This window comes from Papaver somniferum, unplaced genomic scaffold (assembly GCF_003573695.1).
Source record: "Papaver somniferum cultivar HN1 unplaced genomic scaffold, ASM357369v1 unplaced-scaffold_41, whole genome shotgun sequence".
NCBI classification, from domain to species: Eukaryota; Viridiplantae; Streptophyta; class Magnoliopsida; order Ranunculales; family Papaveraceae; genus Papaver; species Papaver somniferum.
Window position 1 is genome coordinate 2,393,921 of NW_020646638.1, and position 20,562 is coordinate 2,414,482.

The 20,562-nt window shown below is 43.4% G+C and overlaps 1 protein-coding gene across 1 annotated transcript; it reads right to left on the minus strand.

Moving 5' to 3' along the window:
* Nucleotides 1–13,850: 13,850 nt before the first annotated feature.
* On the minus strand, nt 13,851–20,028 carry LOC113342412 (U-box domain-containing protein 44-like). Its single transcript, XM_026586971.1, has 6 exons — nt 19,784–20,028; nt 18,907–18,942; nt 18,722–18,799; nt 17,243–18,607; nt 16,342–16,648; nt 13,851–15,804 (listed from the first exon to the last, which is right to left on the minus strand). The coding sequence occupies exons 4-6, from the start codon at nt 18,470–18,472 to the stop codon at nt 14,291–14,293; spliced, it is 3,051 nt and encodes a 1,016-aa protein (XP_026442756.1). The 5' UTR covers nt 18,473–18,607; nt 18,722–18,799; nt 18,907–18,942; nt 19,784–20,028; the 3' UTR covers nt 13,851–14,290.
* Nucleotides 20,029–20,562: the final 534 nt, after the last annotated feature.

Sequence of the window (20,562 nt, forward strand, 5' to 3'; positions counted from 1 at the left end):
AATCCGTATAATTCTATGTATGACGTCACGAACTACTACCCATATCCCGAATTGCTAACCAGAGTTGTATCAAAAGAACCAAGTATGATAGGGGACCCAGGGCATCCAATCAAACAGAGGGGGAAAAAATGCACTGTATCACAATAGATGCTGGAGTTTGGTGGTTCCACTACGTTTAGTTATACAAAACTACTCAAATTCAACCTACAGACTTCAATTAGACCGATCTGAAGAAGAAGAAGGAAAAAATGCTACTGTGTACACATATATCTCATTATCGGACACGTGTATACAGAAAGGTACGTGGAAAGCATGCAAGCCAAAACATCAAAACACGATGCGTCACGAAGCACCAAATAAACCCCTAGGAGTTGCTTTATCTCATCCCCAGAAGAGGAGCTAAGATCAACGGTGGAGAGAAAGTCAGCTGACACGGACTGACAGGGGCAGAAGACACTTGTCTGACACGAGCAGACCCCTCAACCACCCGCATTAAACACTCTGAGCAGTGCACGTGTCGACCGACCTATGGAACGAGCGAAGATGCCTCCGCGGGATCGAGGGGGAAACGCAGACCTCCGCGTGATGGACGCAAGGACACGAGAAGATAAGGTTCCAACGGTCTTCAGAGATGGGTCCCACATTCCAACCTTATAAATACCCAATCTCCACAAAGAGGGAGGGGGATCGGAAAAACATCAGGAGAGAGAGAGAATAGCAAAGGTAAGTTCATCCCATAGTGGAGAGAAATATGTAAACCCAAAGTCATTCAACTATTCGTGTAACCGTGAACAACATATAGTAGAACAACAAACCCCGTGGACGTAGGCCTTAGTGCTGAACCACGTAAACCTTGGTCTTATTTACATTTCAGCACTTTACATTCATTTAGCTCTGCACGTATCTGCTTATATATGTTATTTTCCTTTTATATTTGTACCCCATGCATAATCGCTACGCACGGGGAAGTTGGAGGAGGCCATGATAAACCCGTGGGTTTTGAGCCAATGAATCCACATCAGGGTATCATCATCGTAATCTCTTTAGACTTTAATGTTTGATTGTGGGCATTCGGACCCCGCGTAGTTCGTGTGTCCACAATTTGGCGCTAGAAACAGGGACTTCGTCCCGGTAAAAGATTTATCTTGTCCTGTGATTTCATTCTAATTTGGCATATGATTGCTCCGATTTTATCAGCTCTGACCGTATAGATCATTCGTCAACTGTATTATATTCAAAAACCCACCTTTTGCCTTCGATAAGAGTTAGTGTTCCAAGCATGGGTTATTGTCCTAATCCGTCGGATTTACAATTTTCATAGTTTTTTTTATATACTAAAGATCGCCTTTAATAAAACTTTAACCCGTATTTTATAGCCTGCGGGTGTTAATCCCCTCTTGAAAAATTGTATTTCGACAACTAACCCGCTTCACGCGGATATTCCCGTTTCTGTTTGAATTAATTTATACAGAGAGAACGTGTTGTGAGTAAAGAAGGCGAGTTTACGCTAGATTTCGTCATCAACAAAAGGGCACGTGATGGAGAAGACGCAGGAAGCAGGAAAATCCAAAGCTTTGTCAAAAGAAACACCCCGGACAACCCCGATCATCACCCGAAGCAAGCAGAAAGGAGATAAAACTAAAATGACCAATCGAAGGCAGGATACCACTGAAATCACTTCACCCATGAACGCTAATTCTGTTGCAATGGCGGCTCTCAGAGCAGCAACGATAAAATACGGGGAAGCCGCGGTAGTCCCGAAGGCTGCGGAGGCTAGCAATACCTTCGCCATGAGTCAACTTAACCAACCAAGGGAAAGGGTGGATGAATCCAGAACATTCCAACCCGCGCATCTGCTAACCTTTGGAATGCCGCTAACAAATAACCAGAATCAAACCATACCGGCGGCTCTGGCACCGCAGAGGGGCGCTCACTCCAATTTGGAAACACCAGCAACAGAAGCTGAACCCCTGCCACCTTTAGTACAGACCATGGAGGAGGGTGGCGCCACGGCTGTAGCGGCACGTGCGGGGACTCCCAATCAGGGGTCCAACCAATCACACCAACTAATGGCTGAGCTCGAGGAACTGAGAAGGAACCAACAGGTTTACGCAGAAGCTGTAGCTCTTTTGGCCAGAGAAAATCAAGATTTAAAGGAGCGGATTGCTCTAAGCACAAAAACCAGCCAACAACTTGATGAAGCAAGCTCCAAAGCACCAGAGCCAAACCAAGACTGTAGAGTCGTCCTAGCGACTAATGAAGACGCAATAAGGAGACATAGCGTATCCGACCCGGATTATGACGATGGAGAGTCAAACGGAAATGATCTGAAGAATTTAGAGCACCAACGCGCAATGGAGGAACTGCGAGATGAGATGATGGCAGAGATCAGGCAATTGAAAAATAAACAAGGTGGGGGAAGGTTAGAAGAGGTTATGAGAGAAGCTAACTCCACGCCCCTGACGCATCGCTTGGCCAACACCCCTATTCCCCTGAAATGCCCTGTCCCGATGTTCGAATGCTATGATGGGTCCAGCGACCCTGCTGCACATGTTCGGTACTACAACCGCGTCCTAGCGAGATGGGGACAGAACGACGCCGTACTCTGTAGATACTTCCCGTCAAGTTTGAAGGGATCGGCGTTATCATGGTTTGATAATCTGCCACCAAACTCCATACACTCATACGACCAACTTGCAGAGAAATTCTTAAGAACATACATGTACAACAAGACTGTAAACACTGGGATGGATAAGCTTTTTTCACTAGCAATCGGCTACAAGGAAACCACGAGGGAATACACAAACAGATGGCATAGGATCTGCCAAGCCATAGGAAGCGTGGACCCAGTGGTAAGCATCAATTGCTATAAGTGGGGCTTGGACCGAATGAGTCCCCTATTTGTTGAAATTCACGGGAGCGTGCCCAAGACTGAAGGCGATCTCCGAATAATTATCGAGAAGCACGCTCGACTTGAAGAAATTCAACGGGAAAACCCGAGGGCATATCCGCAGAGGTCTCACCGAACCAATTCAGCAGAACAAACCAATGGGGCCAAAAGGGGTTGCTCAGATGAGAGACCTCACGAAGATAGAAAGGAACGGAGGGATGAACGAAGAACAGGCGACCGAAAATTCGAAGACCAAGTTTACACGAAACTCAACGCTAGCTATGCTCGTATCCTGCGAGAGATCAAAGGGAGGGAAAACTTAGAATGGCCATGGTCTAAGGGAAAGCAGCCCCCGAGATCCGAGAAGTCTAAAGATTACTGTGAGTATCACTGTTTCAACGGACACCAGACCGAAAAATGCAAGAACCTTAAAATAATGATCCAAAAATTAATTGATGCGGGAGAGCTCAAACATTACATACGGAAGGAGGTTACCGAGGACAGATCCAAACGAACCAAACCAGTCCAACTTCCGGAAGAAAACCGAACAATCAACACCATCTCGTGTTCCGAAGCCACAGGACCCTCGCTCACAGCACAGATTGGAAAAAGATTACGGAAGCAATTCGAAGATCGCTGCGAGTTATATAAGGTCAATGGGATAACAGTGGACGAACATGAAAAATGGATGGAAATACCTGTCATCTTCGATGCCGAGGATATCGAAGAAGATATGGAAGACCATAACGATCCCTTGGTCCTGACATTACCAATAGCGGGATGTAACCTCAAAAAGATCCTCATAGACGGGGGAAGCTCTGTGAATGTCCTATTCTATGACGCATTCAAGCGGATGAAGCTCCACGATGAACAGTTGATGACCTCTTATCACACCATCTACGGATTCAATGGAGCGGCCACGAAGCCCTTGGGAGACATTATGTTACAGGTTAACGCAGGGCCCATGAAACTGGATACCCGATTCAGTGTAGTGGATACCCCTTCCCCCTACAACGCCATTATTGGACGACAGTGGGTACACAAGCTCAAAGGAGTTGCGGCAACATACCACCAGTACCTCAGATTTCCAACACCTGAGGGAATTATGGAGATCAAGGGAGATCGAATCGCTACACGAGAATGCCAGGCCACTCAGGATCATATCAACAACGAGCAAGAAGAACAGCAAAAAATCCAAAGAGTAAGAAATCAAGAAACCACGAAATAGAAAGCCGTAGAACTATTCCTTAAGGAAACCACAGGAAAAGGCTTGACGAAAGAGGGTAATGTCCGAGGCTCGGAAACAAGTACCTCAACAATCAACGAAGAGCATAAACACGCCAAATAGCAATTAAAGAGCGCCCCAGTCCTCGGAAATCCAAAGCCTATGTTCACACCAGTGGAACCCACTAAGGAAATCAACATAGGAACGGAAGAAGACCCGAAGATGGTCAAAATCGGGACCATCATGGGCGAAGGGAGAGAACATTCCTTAACCAAATTACTTAAGGAATATGCGGATGTGTTCGCCTGGAAGTTAGGAGATATGCCAGGGATCGACCCAAAAGTAATCCAACATGAACTACGCATCAAACAGGGCACACCCCCGTTCAGGCAGAAAATACGAAAAGTGGCTCCAGAATATCATGAGGCGGTAGAAACAGAACTTCGGAAGCTACTAGACGCAGGATTTATCAAGGAAGTCAAGTATCCTACCTGGATATCCAACATGGTCATTGTTCCTAAGAAAAATGGAGGGGTTAGAATATGCATCGACTTTACTAATCTCAACAAGGCGTGTCCAAAGGACAGCTATCCCCTGCCGAGCATAGATCAACTGGTTGAAGCAGTTGAAGGATACGAGGAGCTGTCGTTTATGGACGGATACTCTGGTTACAACCAAGTAGCCCTGGCAGAAGAAGATCAGCAACACACAGCATTCTATACACCACATGGCCTTTATTGCTATACCAGAATGCCTTTCGGGCTCCGAAACGCAGGGGCAACATACCAAAGGATGGTCGATGCTATCTTCAAACCATGGGTTGGAGGAACCCTAGAAGTCTACGTGGACGACATGCTCGTCAAAAGCAAGCTGCGTAAAAATCACCACCAGGACCTGAGGAATATTTTCAATGCAATGAGACAGCATCACATGAAAGTAAATCCGGAGAAATGTACTTTCGGTGTCACCTAAGGGAAGTTCCTCGGTTATCTGGTGACGAAAAGGGGCATCGAGGTAGACCCAGCTAAGATTCAAGCCATAGTAGAGATGCCGTCGCCAAAGAATCTAAAGGAAGTGCAGAAGCTCAATGGGTCCATAGCAGTGTTGGGCAGATTTATTGCACGGTCTTCGGACAAGTGCAAACATTTCTTCAATATTCTTAAGAAAGGGAGAAGGTTCGAATGGACCGCCGATTGCGAGGAAGCATTTCAAAAGATCAAAGAACATCTAGCTTCGATCCCTATCCTGCAGAAGCCTGACCCTGATGAAGTTTTGGCACTGTACATAGCAGCAACGGAGGACGCAGTCAGCGCGGTATTAGTCAAAACCAATACAAAGATAGAACAGCCTATCTATTACGTCAGCAAGACACTCAATCCCGCGGAAAGAAATTATACTAAGATTGAACAACTCATCCTGGCACTGGTATGGGCTACCCAAAAACTGAGAACCTACTTCCTAACTCACTTCGTCAGGGTACCATGCAAAGCACCATTGGAAGCAGTCCTCAAAAGCACGGGAAAAGTGGGCCGAATAGCCAAATGGAACACCCATCTGGACCAATTCAACATCATTCATGAAATTCAACATTCTCAGAAGTCCCAAGTTCTGGCAGATTTCTTAGCAGACCTCCCTCTAGACAACGACGAAGAGATCAAGGGAATACCGGAAGCCGAGGAAGCAATCAAGGATCCAATGGATATCCTCGAACCTGCGAGTCATAGACAATGGGAAGTCTTCGTCGACGGATCTAAAAATAAGGAAGGGGCAGGAATAGGTATTGTCATTATCACCCCAACTGGAGAAAGGATCATACAGGCACTTAGATTGGAATTCAAAGAGCATACCAATAACATTGTTGAATACGAAGCTGTCGTACATGCCCTACGTATAATAATAGAGATGGGGGTAACCGATGTAAGGCTGACAAGTGATTCACAGCTGGTCATACGACAAATCGGGCTCGAATATAATGTGTACGATGACACCCTTTCAGCTTACATGGCATTGGTCCAAACATTGGCTTCACAAATCCCGAACATTAAGTTCCGGCACTTATGCAGAAGGGACCTCAGGCATGCGGATGCCCTAGCATACATATCATCCATGTTGAGGGATAAAAATGCCGAAGGTATTAAAATAGCAAGGGTATACGAGCCTTCGATTGCATCTCAATTCTCCTTCGCTACCAATCAAGATACGATGGAAAAATATATCGAAGACCAAGTAGGAGAAGACATCCATAACGACTTTGATGAAGAAATCTTGTCAAAAGCAAATCAAGACGAAGATTTCAGCAACGAAGATGACTGGAGGGTGACAATACATACCTTCCTCGACAAAGGAAGCCTACCTGCGGATCGGAAGCAAGCTAGAAAGACGCTCTCCAAAGTGGGAAGATACGATCTTCGGGACGGGGTCCTGTATAGAAAATCCTTCCTCGGACCATTACTACGCTGCTTGTCCCGGAAAGAAGGGCATCGAATTCTAAATGATATCCATTATGGTGACGCAGGGAATCATAGCGGTATGAGATCACTAGCTGACAAGGCAAAAACGCAAGGATATTACTGGCCGACCATGATACAAGATGCTGCAAGGATGTCCCGACGATGCGAAGAATGTCAGCGCTTCGCGAAAAAAATCCACGCGCCGGCAACATTGTTAAACTCTGTCGATAGCCCGTGGCCATTTGCAAAATGGGGAGTAGACATCGTCGGGCCTTTCATCGAAGGATCCAGGAAGAGACGATTTTTGATAGTAGCCACGGACTACTTCAGTAAATGGGTGGAGGCTAAGGCCTTGGCCAGGATCAGAGACGCGGATGTGTTCACTTTCATATTACAGAACATCATTTGCAGATTTGGTATACCTGCTGAAATTGTGTCTGATAACGGCAAGCAATTACAGGGAAAAAATATAGACATGCTCTTCGACACCTTTAAAATAAGAAAGAACAAGTCCACCCCCTTATACCCTCAAAGCAACGGACAAGCGGAAGCTACCAACAAGACCCTCGCCCTTATACTCAAAAAACAATTAGACGAGCATAAGGGAAGATGGTGCGAACAACTGCACAATGTCTTATGGGAATACAAGACAACACGAAGGTCCGCTACCGGGGAATCCCCGTTTCTTCTTACTTATGGAGCTGAAGCAGTCATACCTACAGAAATCCTCATGCCAACCACGAAGACTGAAGCCTGGGAGAAAAACCTCACAACAGATATGATGTTAGAAAGGTTGGACGACTTGGAGGGAAGAAGGGAAGTAGCATTTCAAAAGATGGAAAATTATCAACGAAGACTATCAAGGGAGTACAACAAAAAGGTAAAGCTACGAAATTTTGTAGAGGGACAGTATGTGTTGAGAACAATCCCACGATATCAGCAAGAAAAGAAATGGGGAAAGTTAGCACCTACATGGGGAGGACCGTTTATGATCCACGACATTGCGGGTAATGGTTCTTACTACCTTCGTAATCTAAAAGGTGAGGTCCTCCGGCATCCTTGGAATGCTAAATGGCTCAAACCATACTTCCCATAGAAGCAACGCAGATTTGAATCTGCTGGGAGTGTACCAGAAGAAGAAAGGAGCCTAACCTCCCAACATGTTTCTATCTCTGGAAGAGGAATTGCAGACCTCAACTTATCAATCAAACAAGCTTTCAAATTATCAAGTCTGTGGAATCTACCTACAATATTGGGGAAAGTAGTTAATCTACAATCTCTCAGGGCTCCCCCATCAGTGTCCATAAGTGTAAGACCAGGGGGAAGGCACCCAGCAGAAAGAGATACCCAACCAATCTTAAGGCAACGGGTCGACGGAATGGGTGCGTACAGATTTTACACCCCATATCCTAGAACGTTGCCCCGGCCCCCACCGTCTGGGAATCCTCTGGCCCAGGATTTGCCAGCGGGGTGACAGGTCTCAAGACGATCACGAAGGTACCTTCCTTTCGTATCGCACTCAAAAACACTTAACAACTTTTGTTTTGATTTTTCACAAACTTAAAATACAAAAACATTGTAGGTATATCAAGAAGAGGATTCATTTCATAAAGGGTGATTACAAGAAGTGAACGGCCAAAGCCAAGGATACACAATCAAAAAACATTCCTTTTACATTGTTACAAAATATACAATTATGTCGCGGACCCTACAGAACGCTGCGATCTCTACCTAGGTGGCGGTCCCGTCGTCAGGATTTTTCCGAAGACTTGATGGGACGCTCCCACCAGAAGAGGGGCCCGAGGAGCTGGGCAATGCAGCAGGAACGGGACGACGAGGATAGTTATTCACGAGACCATGTTCATTCCTTAGGCCAAGTTCTATCCTCTCCAGCATCTTGTTCGTCTCCTCAGCCAATTGACAACGAGCCTTATGTTTAATAACTGTTGTCCGCTGTTGGGCTTGGGATAATAACGAAGATAGCCGATTCACTTCTCTGGAAGCAGCACCAACGGCCTCCTCGCGGGTGGCTGCTAAATTCTTGAAGTGATTGGTTTGTTCCTCTTGCTGTGCTAAGGAAGATTGAGCCTTTTCAAGTTCTTCATTTGTGACGCGAAGGCGTTCCTCGAGCCCTGAAAAAGACAACACCACGGAGTTAGCGTAGAAAACAAACAAGATCACACTCGATGAATTGGGATTATACCTTCGACACAAGCCGAAGCCTCTTCATATTCATTAACAACCGCATCTCGCGCTTCATCAAGATGATCATATTCTGCGGATAATTTCTTATAGTCTAGTTGAAGGTTGGTGAGAGTAAATTGACAGGCATCTAATTCTACCTGCTTCATCGAGTCCATATGACGAAGGTGGTCGACCTCTTTATTTATCTCTGAGACCCCTTTGCTGAGTCTGTACATGCACACTTCAAGATTCCTCTCAGACTCAGCAAGACGGGCTACATCGGCACGAGACGCGGAAAGAGCATTGCTGAGAGCGTAGACTTCAGCACGAGCATCATCTCGTTCCCTGACAAGACCAAGCATATTATCTTGGACCCCTGAAAGAGGAATGGACCGCGCCATCTGTAATTCTTCTTCCAATAGCTGAATCCTAGATTCCAACAAGGAAGTACGCTCGCGGGCTTCCCGCAGATTATCACTGGTCCACAGCAGTGTGCCATTAAATAAAGCACGATCATGGTTGTACAGATTTTGCATGTCGACCATCTGAACATGCCGCGCGCGCCATACTTCAGCCCGAGCATCCCATTTCCTAGCCTCACTCTTAATCTTCTCAACCAAATCTCTAATACGAGATTTTTGCCGAGCTCTTTCGTTTCGAAGCCATACCAGCTCGGGGATGCCACCCACTGGACATAGGGTGGGGAGACTCAGACAGAACAACTAAGAGATAAAAGAATGACGACATACGGCGAGGGAAAAGAACCAAACCTGTGAAAGTGGAAACTTGGCTACGGGTTTGCTCTAACTCAGCACGCACTGCAATAAGTTCTGAACGAAGATCAGCCTCTACTTCACCCAGTTTTTCTTTCTCCTTAAGGCTTTTCTTCAGCTCTTCTATTTCCACCTCAGCCGCAGATAATTCCTTTTCCCGATGACGAAGCTTAGCCTCGAGCTTCAGAGATTTTGCTTTAAAGAACTGATACAGCACGTGGTTGCAATGCTCGCTCCTCATCATCTACACATCAAAATGACAAAACATTATTCAACCGAAGCGTCCTATTCTCACGTACAAGCATGTACGAAAATTTACCTCCAGCACACGCTGTTGCGGGAAGCCATATTGATACCCGTCGGCAATAGCCATCATATCGGCAACAGAAGTAGGAGGCTCCGGCACGAGGGTAGCTTCGGGAACGGTCAACCTTTTTCCCCAGGCTTCAGACACCTGCGCCTCCGGAGACATCTCCATCATACGACGGGTATACGCGGTTGATTCCTTTTCCCCAACAACCACAGGAGCAGGATGAGAGACAAACAGAAGATTCTTCTCCTTAAACCAACTCATGATGGCATCCTCACCCTCAGACATCGGCGACTGGGGAAGACTATCGGCGGGCGCGTCAACAACAGATTTTTCTTTCTCCGACTCGACCCCCTCGGCATGAACGTTGGCATGCTCTTCCGCGCCTACAGGCACAGCAGGCTCCTCCGCACCAACACCTTCTACAGCAGCATCACCATTACCATCACCACCGAGAACATCCCAATCGTCATTAGGGGAAAGTAAAGAGAAGTCCTCGGGAAAATCGAGGGCTTCGTCAAAGAACTCCCCCGTGGAATACATCCGATCGAAAGAAAATTCTTGAGAAGTGGGAAGGGTATCCATGACATCACCAGCAGGGACGGAAACATCTTCGATGACAACATCATCCGCCACTACACCCTTGTTCCTTCCTCCATCACCGGCGTGACCAGCAAAGACCTCTTCTTCGACATTGATAGGGGAGGTACCAGTACGTTCCTCCCCATCTGTAATCTCGTCCTCAGCAAACTCTTCGTTCACGGGACTAGTAACTTCTTCTTGGGCCTCAACCTCGTCCACCACCATAGTAGAAGACTGCTTCGGCCTAATCTTTTTCTTCTTCAATACCTGAAACCGACACCACAAAGGAATTATTCTTCCCGTCCGATGGAAGTTATAAAAACGAAACACAGCTAGAATCTGCGTACCTGAGCAGCTGAGATATTCTTCGATGGGAGTATAGCACCGGAACCATCCTCCTCGTCTCCCTCTACGACATCCAGGGCATAAGGAAAATTCATGCCCGCAAAGTTCAGACGCCAGGGGCAGAAATCTCCATAGCGAGCGGGAGGAGATTCGCGCGGCTTACTATTCTCGGTTGGCCGCCATCCGCGGGAACCGGGAATCCAACCGTAAGCCCACGGACCAACTATCTCAATGACAGTGGCGTGCCACTCGTAGTCATGATCGCGCTTGATCCTTTCTCGCGCGGGGAAGAGTTTCCAACGACTGGACGCCTCCGTGCCAGGAACATACTTCAGCTTGGCATCGCTGACCTCATTTAACAGACGAATCTCGCCTCGAGGAGCAGGAAGATTCCGAAGGCTGACACTCCACGGCTTGCGATTCCTGCTATTGACGTAATCACCGAAGGAGTTATTGAAATTCTCAGGAGTGTACCATTCCTTCTCCAAGGGATTGGGGACGTAGCAAGTCATCGACGTTTCCCCCTTACTACGCAGATAGCATTCCTTCAGGGCGCGGAGATAATTCCCCGATAGTTGGGATACGGAACGGCTATGAGTATTTGTGGAAGAACCCTCACGACTAGCGAGCACGTCGTAGTAGAAGGAATCACCCGATTTGTACAACGGCAGCATCAGACCAGCCTCGAAGGCCCCAACCGTCGTTAACAAGTGAAATTCATCGAATTCGTACTTAGAGATCAGCTCATACGTAATATCATCCTCGGGAGCATAGAAACGAACCCCAAAGGCTTGGAGCTCATGCTTCTCCTTGAATATTTCAAGATCGATATGCTTGAAGGTTACTTTTCTCCTGCTAACAGAAACACTGCGTATCAAGGGAGCAGACTCATCCTCCTCGGCGGGGCCGGATGAATTAACAAACGCTTCAGACGCTTTTCTCTTCACGGGGGGATTCTTTGAAGATTCAGCCCTAGGAGCTACGCCCTTTGTATTCTTCCCTTTAAAAGTTGGAGAAGACCGTAGATGATGCTCGGGCACTAACGAACGTAAAGGAGGAACATCAAAAGCAACAGCGCGGGGAGGAGCCTGCGTACTCCGAGTATCTTCACGAGGACGCACCATTAAGTGATTAAAGACTCTCCGTGAACCAGACGGAATTATCGGAGGAATCTCTTCCCGAGAAGACGAGGCTCTCGCTCCGGAAGAAACTCGACTCCGACGAACATCATCTTGAGACTCTCGACGCTGAGGAGATCTCGACAACCTAGAATCAGGAGTCTCATAAGTAGGCCGCGGACGGTCAGACATGGCTGCGGAAAAAATAAAATCAAGAACAAGTTACACACGATAACCAAAAATCAAAAAACACATTCATAGCAATACAACCACGATAACATAGCAACCCTAAAATTAGGATACAATCTCAATACTCCACCCTCGAAGTAATGGCTGCCTTAATTTAAGATGAAGAACAGGGGCAAACTAGTATGCAAGCATCAGAAAAAGTTCTTCATCACAAACAAGGAACAACAATAGCAGAAAATTCACAAATCAACACGGCATGAAACAGTGAAATCAAGAAAAGAAAAACTCACCGGCAAAAACAGCAAGTAGAAGAAACGAACAGGGGAAGATCCCAGGTGCAATAAAGACTGACAGAATTTAAGATCACAGGTGCAATGAAGACTGACAAAGAATTTAAGGTCACAGGTTTAATGAAGGCAGGCAGGAAATTTAAAGGAAGAATGAACTGAGAGAGTGTTTAGGAAGAATGAAATTAAATTTCCTCTCTATCCTTAAAATACCCGAAAGAAAAGAGGAAATTAAGGGAGAAATAGGAAAACGTGCCCGTTACATAAGCAGTTAATGCACGAATAAAAGACGTGCCCAAGTATCTAGGAGAAGTTATTAGGAGTGAGAAGAATGTGCGACGATAGTTTTTCTTCAAGGCACCCATTAGTCAGTTAAACCCGAAGAAAAGGGGCAAATTGTGTACACATATATCTCACTATCGGACACGTGTATACAGAAAGGTACGTGGAAAGCATGCAAGCCAAAACATCAAAACACGATGCGTCACGAAGCACCAAATAAACCCCTAGGAGTTGCTTTATCTCATCCCCAGAAGAGGAGCTAAGATCAACGGTGGAGAGAAAGTCAGCTGACACGGACTGACAGGGGCAGAAGACACTTGTCTGACACGAGCAGACCCCTCAACCACCCGCATTAAACACTCTGAGCAGTGCACGTGTCGACCGACCTATGGAACGAGCGAAGATGCCTCCGCGGGATCGAGGGGGAAACGCAGACCTCCGCGTGATGGACGCAAGGACACGAGAAGATAAGGTTCCAACGGTCTTCAGAGATGGGTCCCACATTCCAACCTTATAAATACCCAATCTCCACAAAGAGGGAGGGGGATCGGAAAAACATCAGGAGAGAGAGAGAGAGAGAATAGCAAAGGTAAGTTCATCCCATAGTGGAGAGAAATATGTAAACCCAAAGTCATTCAACTATTCGTGTAACCGTGAACAACATATAGTAGAACAACAAACCCCGTGGACGTAGGCCTTAGTGCTGAACCACGTAAACCTTGGTCTTATTTACATTTCAGCACTTTACATTCATTTAGCTCTGCACGTATCTGCTTATATATGTTATTTTCCTTTTATATTTGTACCCCATGCATAATCGCTACGCACGGGGAAATTGGAGGAGGCCATGATAAACCCGTGGGTTTTGAGCCAATGAATCCACATCAGGGTATCATCATCGTAATCTCTTTAGACTTTAATGTTTGATTGTGGGCATTCGGACCCCGCGTAGTTCGTGTGTCCACAGCTACAATTTCACCCCTAACGAAAGAGAGATGCTTCCTGATGCGGTAACATACCATCCACATCCACTACTACCAACATATTCTTTCGTTCTGCACAAGCTTAAACAGAGCCGTTTTCTGAAATTTCAAAACACGGAAACGAAAGAAGAAAAGAAGAGAAGTCTAGAGAAATAATGTAAGTTTGCATATAGTCACGTGCAAAATGTGATAAAAAAGAGCTACACGAATAAAAATATCAAACTCATAAAGAGTAAAGAAGTCCTTTTTTTTTTTTTTCCTTTTTCTATTGTAGATTCTACTATATAGTCACTTTCATTTGTTAACATGAGTTTGTCTTTATCAAAAAGACCTTACTGGATTACAGACAAAAAATTACTATACTAGACTGAACAAATAGTAAGTGAGACTAAAAAATAACTTTACACAGCTATGACCAAATGATTGAACAAATAAACAGTTAATGGAAGTCTTACCCATTTAACAAGTGCCCAAAGTTGAACTTCAGTATCTTGTGCTGCCTTCGCCAACATTCTCTTAGGGAGCGGAAATCCATTTAGACGACTTCATTTTGTTACACTACGACTATGTCAACAGACAGAGGCCATCTGAGGAAATTATTTGTGGAGGATGCTCTCTTCGGTACGCGAAAAGAAACATAAAAATATTGTTCTAGAACCTTCATGTAAATTCCTAATTGCGCTCGGAAGGTGCCATTGGTGTTCTTGAATAGCATTCCAACAGGGCCAAGACTTGAGAAACCTTTCTTCCCAGTGGCCCCCCTTCATGGATGTTGCCCGCAGTTAGACCATCAAGATAGATCCTAGCACGAGGTCCGTAAGCTTCTACCAAATCCCTACTTGTAAATATCTTTGCCAGCAAGTCCAAAGCTTCTTCCTTCAAGGAGGATGCTCCCCAATTCAAAACTTCTATTACCAGCGGGATAGCACCAGCTTCATCCAAAACATTGGCTCCTTTGTGAGAAGTGCCTTCAACAACCAACGTTGACAATGCTTGAATCGCTTCATAAGAAGTTGCATAAACCTGTTCTTCTAAAAGTCCAACCAAATCATGCAAGGCATTTGCCTCCAAAAGACAAAATGTACTAGAAACGCCACAAATCCCCCCATGAGCCTTACAAATCGTCATCGGCCCACTATGGAAACACCAATTCCAATTGTTTCTCTTAGATTTAGATTTAGGTAACACTGCAAGTTTAGGAGTGCTTACAGACAAACTTCCAATCAAAGCCGCTGCTCGTGCTTTGGCTGTTACTGTACCAGATTTAAGGAAGTCGACAAGTAAAGAATAAGCTCCCAAATCAACCACCTTCCGCTGTACTTCGAGATTTGAGGGATCCGTGAATCTAAAAAGTGCACCAAGTGCATTCTCCTTCGCATCGGTGGTGCCTGACCTCAAGATTTTCAGAATTGATGGTAACAAATCTGCTTCTATAAGTTTCTTGGTTAGTTCTACTTCTGATTTTGGAAGATTTGCCAATAAACCAATAGCAGCCATTTGTGTATCACCTCTACTTTCGTCCTTCAGAAATCCGACTAAAGCTTCCAACCTCCTCCTTTGTACGAGAAAAAACTCTGCAATTCCTTGAGGCTCATGCTGTGAGAAGTGGAAGAGTAGGCTGATCGAAAGTTCCCGTATTTCCCTGTCTGGATCATCAAGCAAAGGAAGGATTTGTATTTGTGATAAACCATCTGCCCTTATAATTGCCTTCTCTACAAGCTTCCGACTGGACTTAAATATATTCAGCAGTGCACGTAAAGCAGGTTTCTTGATGACATGAGATGAGTTTGTATACTGTTGAACCACCAACAAGTTAGTTGCTATCTTCTCTAAATCAACAGAGGAACCATCAGATTTGACAAGAAATTTGGTGCCGTCATCATTGGAAGATAGCTTTTCAAGGATTTCAGTACACCTCACAATGATGAGAGTGGGTATATGAGAAGAGAATAATTGTTCGGTAATAATAGGAACCCCTCCAGAATTTGCAATTAGCTTCTTGTTCTCATGGCAACTTGACAACTTAACAAGAGCACATAAGGCTAATCCTTTAGCTTCAAACTTTGCCGATACCATTTTGAGCAGTGGGGGTATTACTCCTTCCTCACCAAGATTTTTCAGATCCCGATCTTCTAATTCCATTGCAACTAGCACTCTTACCATTGATGTCCTTGCAGTTTCTTGTCCTGAATAACATCAGATTGGTGCACAATTTAATCCAAAATAATCGAATGGTGTGTTCACGAGGCAATATTATTATCCCTAAAACAGAAAGCCTACAGTTAGAAGTAACTACCTCACAGATTAAGCATCTCACATGCAGGAAAAATCATGGAAATTGGACTAAAAGCTTTAGCTATTGGATAGACGCATCTATATTTCAGTTTCTAGTAAAGTGAACTTATCCGAATTCTGACAGCACAAACTAGGAAATAATATGTATTAACAGATTCTTGATCTATCATTATTCATACTGAGTTGCCGATAACCAATGGAAATTATATTAAGAGGAATATTACCCCAACTTTATAAACCGTAAATCAAAGTGATGGTCTGTGAGGTCGGGTATCTTGTTGGATTGCGATCTTAAATTGATTACTAATTAATGCGTACCTAAGTGATGCTATTCAAAGTTGTTTATTTTAATATGATAAAAATTAAAATACATTTTGAAAGTAAAAATAGATTCCAAAACTCAAACAGATGCAATTAGGATTTCTGACCTTGAATGATGCGATTAACTAGTGGTTTATACCAATGAGCTTTCGCAACACGAATAACAATATCATCATCATCATCGCATAGCTCCAACAGGATTCCTTCAGCTTTTTCTGCTGACTCTGTTTCTAATAACACCACAAGGAAATTAATAGCATTGCTTTGCTCTGAGAGTTTTCTGAGAGTGAACAGATTCCAACCAGAATGACCTTGCAACAGCTCAAATAATAGATCGACCGCAGCTTTTGCAATATGTGAACATTCTAAGCAAGAAATTATCAGATCAATTCCTCGAGACTCTACCACTATTTCCTGCAAAGTTGGATTAAAAATGTTGACTCAAAACAAAATGAGGATAATATGACCCTCATAGTAGCTTAAAATTTACTTACTAAGAAGTTCCTATTCTACTATGGGCAAGGTCTACTTAATTTGTCCCGAACCTAGTCAATTAAACATTCATAAATAAGGGGTTACCAATGGATTTCCTCTATATGACCCAATGAGCATACAAATCCAACTTAAATTGGAACTTACCAGCTTGGTGGAGTCAAGGTTTACACACTCCAGTGATAAATAAACTTGACGAACAGATGTTGGGCCAAACACATACACCTTATAAGACCATTCTTTCCTATTAGCTAGTATTATGTTTGAGTGTTTAAGAAGTTAGTTCCTATATAAACTCACTTTACAACCACAAATATTACTAAGCCTCAATGTTGGGACACAGCATATTATTTAAGCAGCCATGTTCTAGGGTAGAGGCACAACATATTAATCTGCAACATGAACAGAAATCTAAGATTTTGGGGGATTATAACAGAAAACAGGAAATACTTGTGTCCTGCGTCCTGGCTAATAGAGCATAAATAATGATTTGCTACTGAATGTCTTAGTGTTTACCTTGTTATGGGCATTACCTGCAATAGCAGCCTGCAACGTGATTAAGATCTTTCTCTTGATATCTTTGTTCAGTGAATTTTCAAGAACCGACAAGGAAATGCTAATAAGACCTTCAATAGCAATCCAGTCTTTGTTAATTGGGTTCTCTGTAAACAGCTCCACCATCTTGTTGAGAGCCTCTTCCACAGCAGAGTCCGTCGCTGATATCAACTTTCTCTTCACAACTCTGATCTGAAGACAGTAGTTCAGTTCGCGCCACTCTTCAATTGCCTCCCTGAGTCGATGATTAGATCTAACAGAGAAATCATCAAGCAAGTGACCCGTCTTTGGATCAGTTTTCTTTCCTGAATCAAACCAAGCTTCAATCGCTGCTCTCTCACATGTTGTGCCCGTGGATAGACTAACTGGATCAACCATAACAGTTGACCTATCAATTGGACAAATAAAAGAATTCAATGGGTCAATATATCCTTCTCTTGTCTGTATAATCTGGAACCTCTTTAAATACTGCTTCTTGATTTCCTCTTGATCTTTAGCAGCGTCTGCCCGTGAAAGCAACTCAATAACCTGTTTTAGAAAATACTCTTCCAACTTTTCCTTGCGAACTGCCGCGTCTTCTTTTTCTCTTTTGAAACTGGCAAGTTCTTTGCTTATTACTGTTGGCTCGACTGGAACACCCACAACCCTCGCTATTTCCTTGAGCATGTCATTAGCAAAACTTTGATCAACCTTCTCTGCCGAAAAACCTTGATTCAACTTCTCAACAATCTGAATCTGAGCTTGAGAAGCCTCGAACTCTGCCCTTTGCATCTCCTTCTGCAACGTATTAACCTTTGCTGATATATCCACTAAAACTTCAGTATTCGAAAAAGGTAACAGAGATAAAGATCTTCCAATTTCCCTTGTCACAGCTTGTACTTCTCCGACTATGTGTCTGCATTTGATCAGTAAGTAGAACCGCGATTTGTTTTTGTACTTCTCCACCAAGTCATAAGCCTTCTTCACATCTCTTAAAAGACAATCTAAAGCTTGTCTAGTAGCTTCAGAATCATTTAAGCCGTGGAGATGCAACTCATTCAAAATAGGTTCAATGTCGGAGAGATATTTCGATAGAGCCTTGAAACTGTCCTTCTCTACAATAACATCTCTAGCAGCCTCTATTGTTCGTATGACCTGAGTTGTTAAAATTGTCAAAACACCACCAATTGGTGCGAGCTCCAACAGACTCATTGCATCGTCGAAACAAAACCTCTACTGATATGACAGAGGACCATAATCTTTTCATTGATTTGTAGGAATGCCAAGGAAATCATCATGGGACGCTGCTGTAATTGGTTTTACCCCACATAGGCGAGAAATGGAAACCTACACGTAAAAGCGGTGCAAAGTTTCAGATTTACCCAGGGTTGAAGAAGAAAATAATAACAAGTGGTAAGCCACGCATACAAAGATTAAAGATGGGCCATGTGAAGTACTTACAGTGTAATGGAAATGCGAGATCATGCCAGCTTCCCATCCAGCTTTCGGGCTTGCTTTTATCTGTTAGATACTTGTGTCCTGCATAAGCGAATAATTGACGCATAATCAAACTGATTCCAGTTTTGAAGTCAAAAAGATGGTTACAATAGACATTCTCCGTCATTGTATAAAACAAAAGCAAATACCTCAAGAATCTCTGGGCCGGATTTTATTGCACCCACCTGCAATTATACAAGTCTTCTTCAGATCACATGACTTCTTTAAAGTTTCACGAAAGTTGATAGTCAGCGTGTACTAGAAATGAAACATAAAAATCACAATGTTGGTGTAAGAAGATTTGGGACCCCATTTTTTTGAAATCAGTCTATTCAGTTAACATGTTTTCATATGCAGATTTAGCGATTATCACTTCCTACTAGTATCTCAAGATAGAGATAAGAGGAGCTGGAAATTGACAGATGAAAAACAAAAAGCCGTAAAACTTGTTCCAAAATGGCAAAAATCACAATGAAATTCGACATAATCACGTTAGTGATGCATCATTCTGCATACGTTCAAGACTGCTCAGAAGTTTCTACATAAGTTCAAGACAGCACAGACGTTAACAATTCCAGCTCTAGTACAAGAATTCATCTACCACCACAGCTCAAAAATTACCCAACTAATGAATACACAGTTTGTCTTCTTCACACAAACTTGAGAAATTCAAAACAAGACACTCTAACAACAGAACCCCATCTATAAAAAACTTATTTATTTTCCCTCCGAAGTAAATATAAACAAAATAGCAAAATTTTCATTCACCTAAAAACCAAATCTTTAAAGAAGTTTGATAAGTTACAACACAGTTTTGTTCTCTAGTCTACCCAAGAACTAGAAACCCTAACAAATATACTCAATTAGGAACTAATACAAGAAATTTACAACCATCAAGAGCTCATTTTCTTAAACTTTGGTTTGAAGCATGAATTACAAACAAATTTAGGAAAAAACAAGTATCCTAAATACCTCAATTAAGAATTGGAAAGTCAAAACACAGAAACAAATCAGAAGCACAATTACCTCTTTTAAGAGAACAGCAAGAACTTGGAACTTTTGGACTTTGAAATGTGCTCTTTGTTTTCGTTTCTGTTTCTTCCAAAATTCGTGAGGACAAGAAAAGTTCCAGAAATAATAATAAAGCAAGACTTTGAAGTCATGGAGATTTGATTTCGCGGGGTCTGTCTTTTTCTCGATTAATAATCCAAAAAAGGCTCTACGCGTTTTGGTTGTGCAACGATATTCAAGATATTGATATCGGAATTTCCTTCGACTAGAACTTTCAGGGTTTATAGTGATTTTTTTTTCTAAGCACGCATTAATTAAAGAAGGCTATTATTGGGGCATCACATTCCATTAGAGGGGCTTCACCTAATAGGACAAAAAAGGGTCACCCAGAAGTAATACCAAAAATCTCTTATCTCAAATAATTTTGTAATGACCGAATAACCCTTTAGTTAATTTTAATTTAATTAATTTCTACGGTTGGAATCAATGTAAACCTGGACGTGAAACCAATTTCTACGGTTGGAATCAATCTAAATCTGGACGTAAAATCAATTTCTACAGTTGGAATTAAAAGGAACCTGGACGTAAAACTACATGCAAATAAAATTCTACGGTTTAATCCAAACCTGGGCGTAAAATCAATTTCTACGGTTGGAATCAATCCAAACCTGGACGTAAAACTAATTTCTACCGTTGAAATCAATCCAAACCTGGACGTAAAATCAATTTCTACGGTTGGAATTAAAAGGAACTTGGACGTAAAAGTTCATTATCCAACTGATAAAGGACTCTCT

Coding starts and splice junctions, on each gene's coding strand:
- LOC113342412 (XM_026586971.1), bottom strand. CDS start 18,472: ATGAGTCTGTTGGAGCTCGCACCAATTGGTGGTGTTTTGACAATTTTA. Junction 16,649..17,242: donor CAGGTAATGCCCATAACAAG/GTAAACACTAAG, acceptor CCAACTTTGCAG/GAAATAGTGGTAGAGTCTCG. Junction 15,805..16,341: donor AGTTAATCGCATCATTCAAG/GTCAGAAATCCT, acceptor GATGTTATTCAG/GACAAGAAACTGCAAGGACA.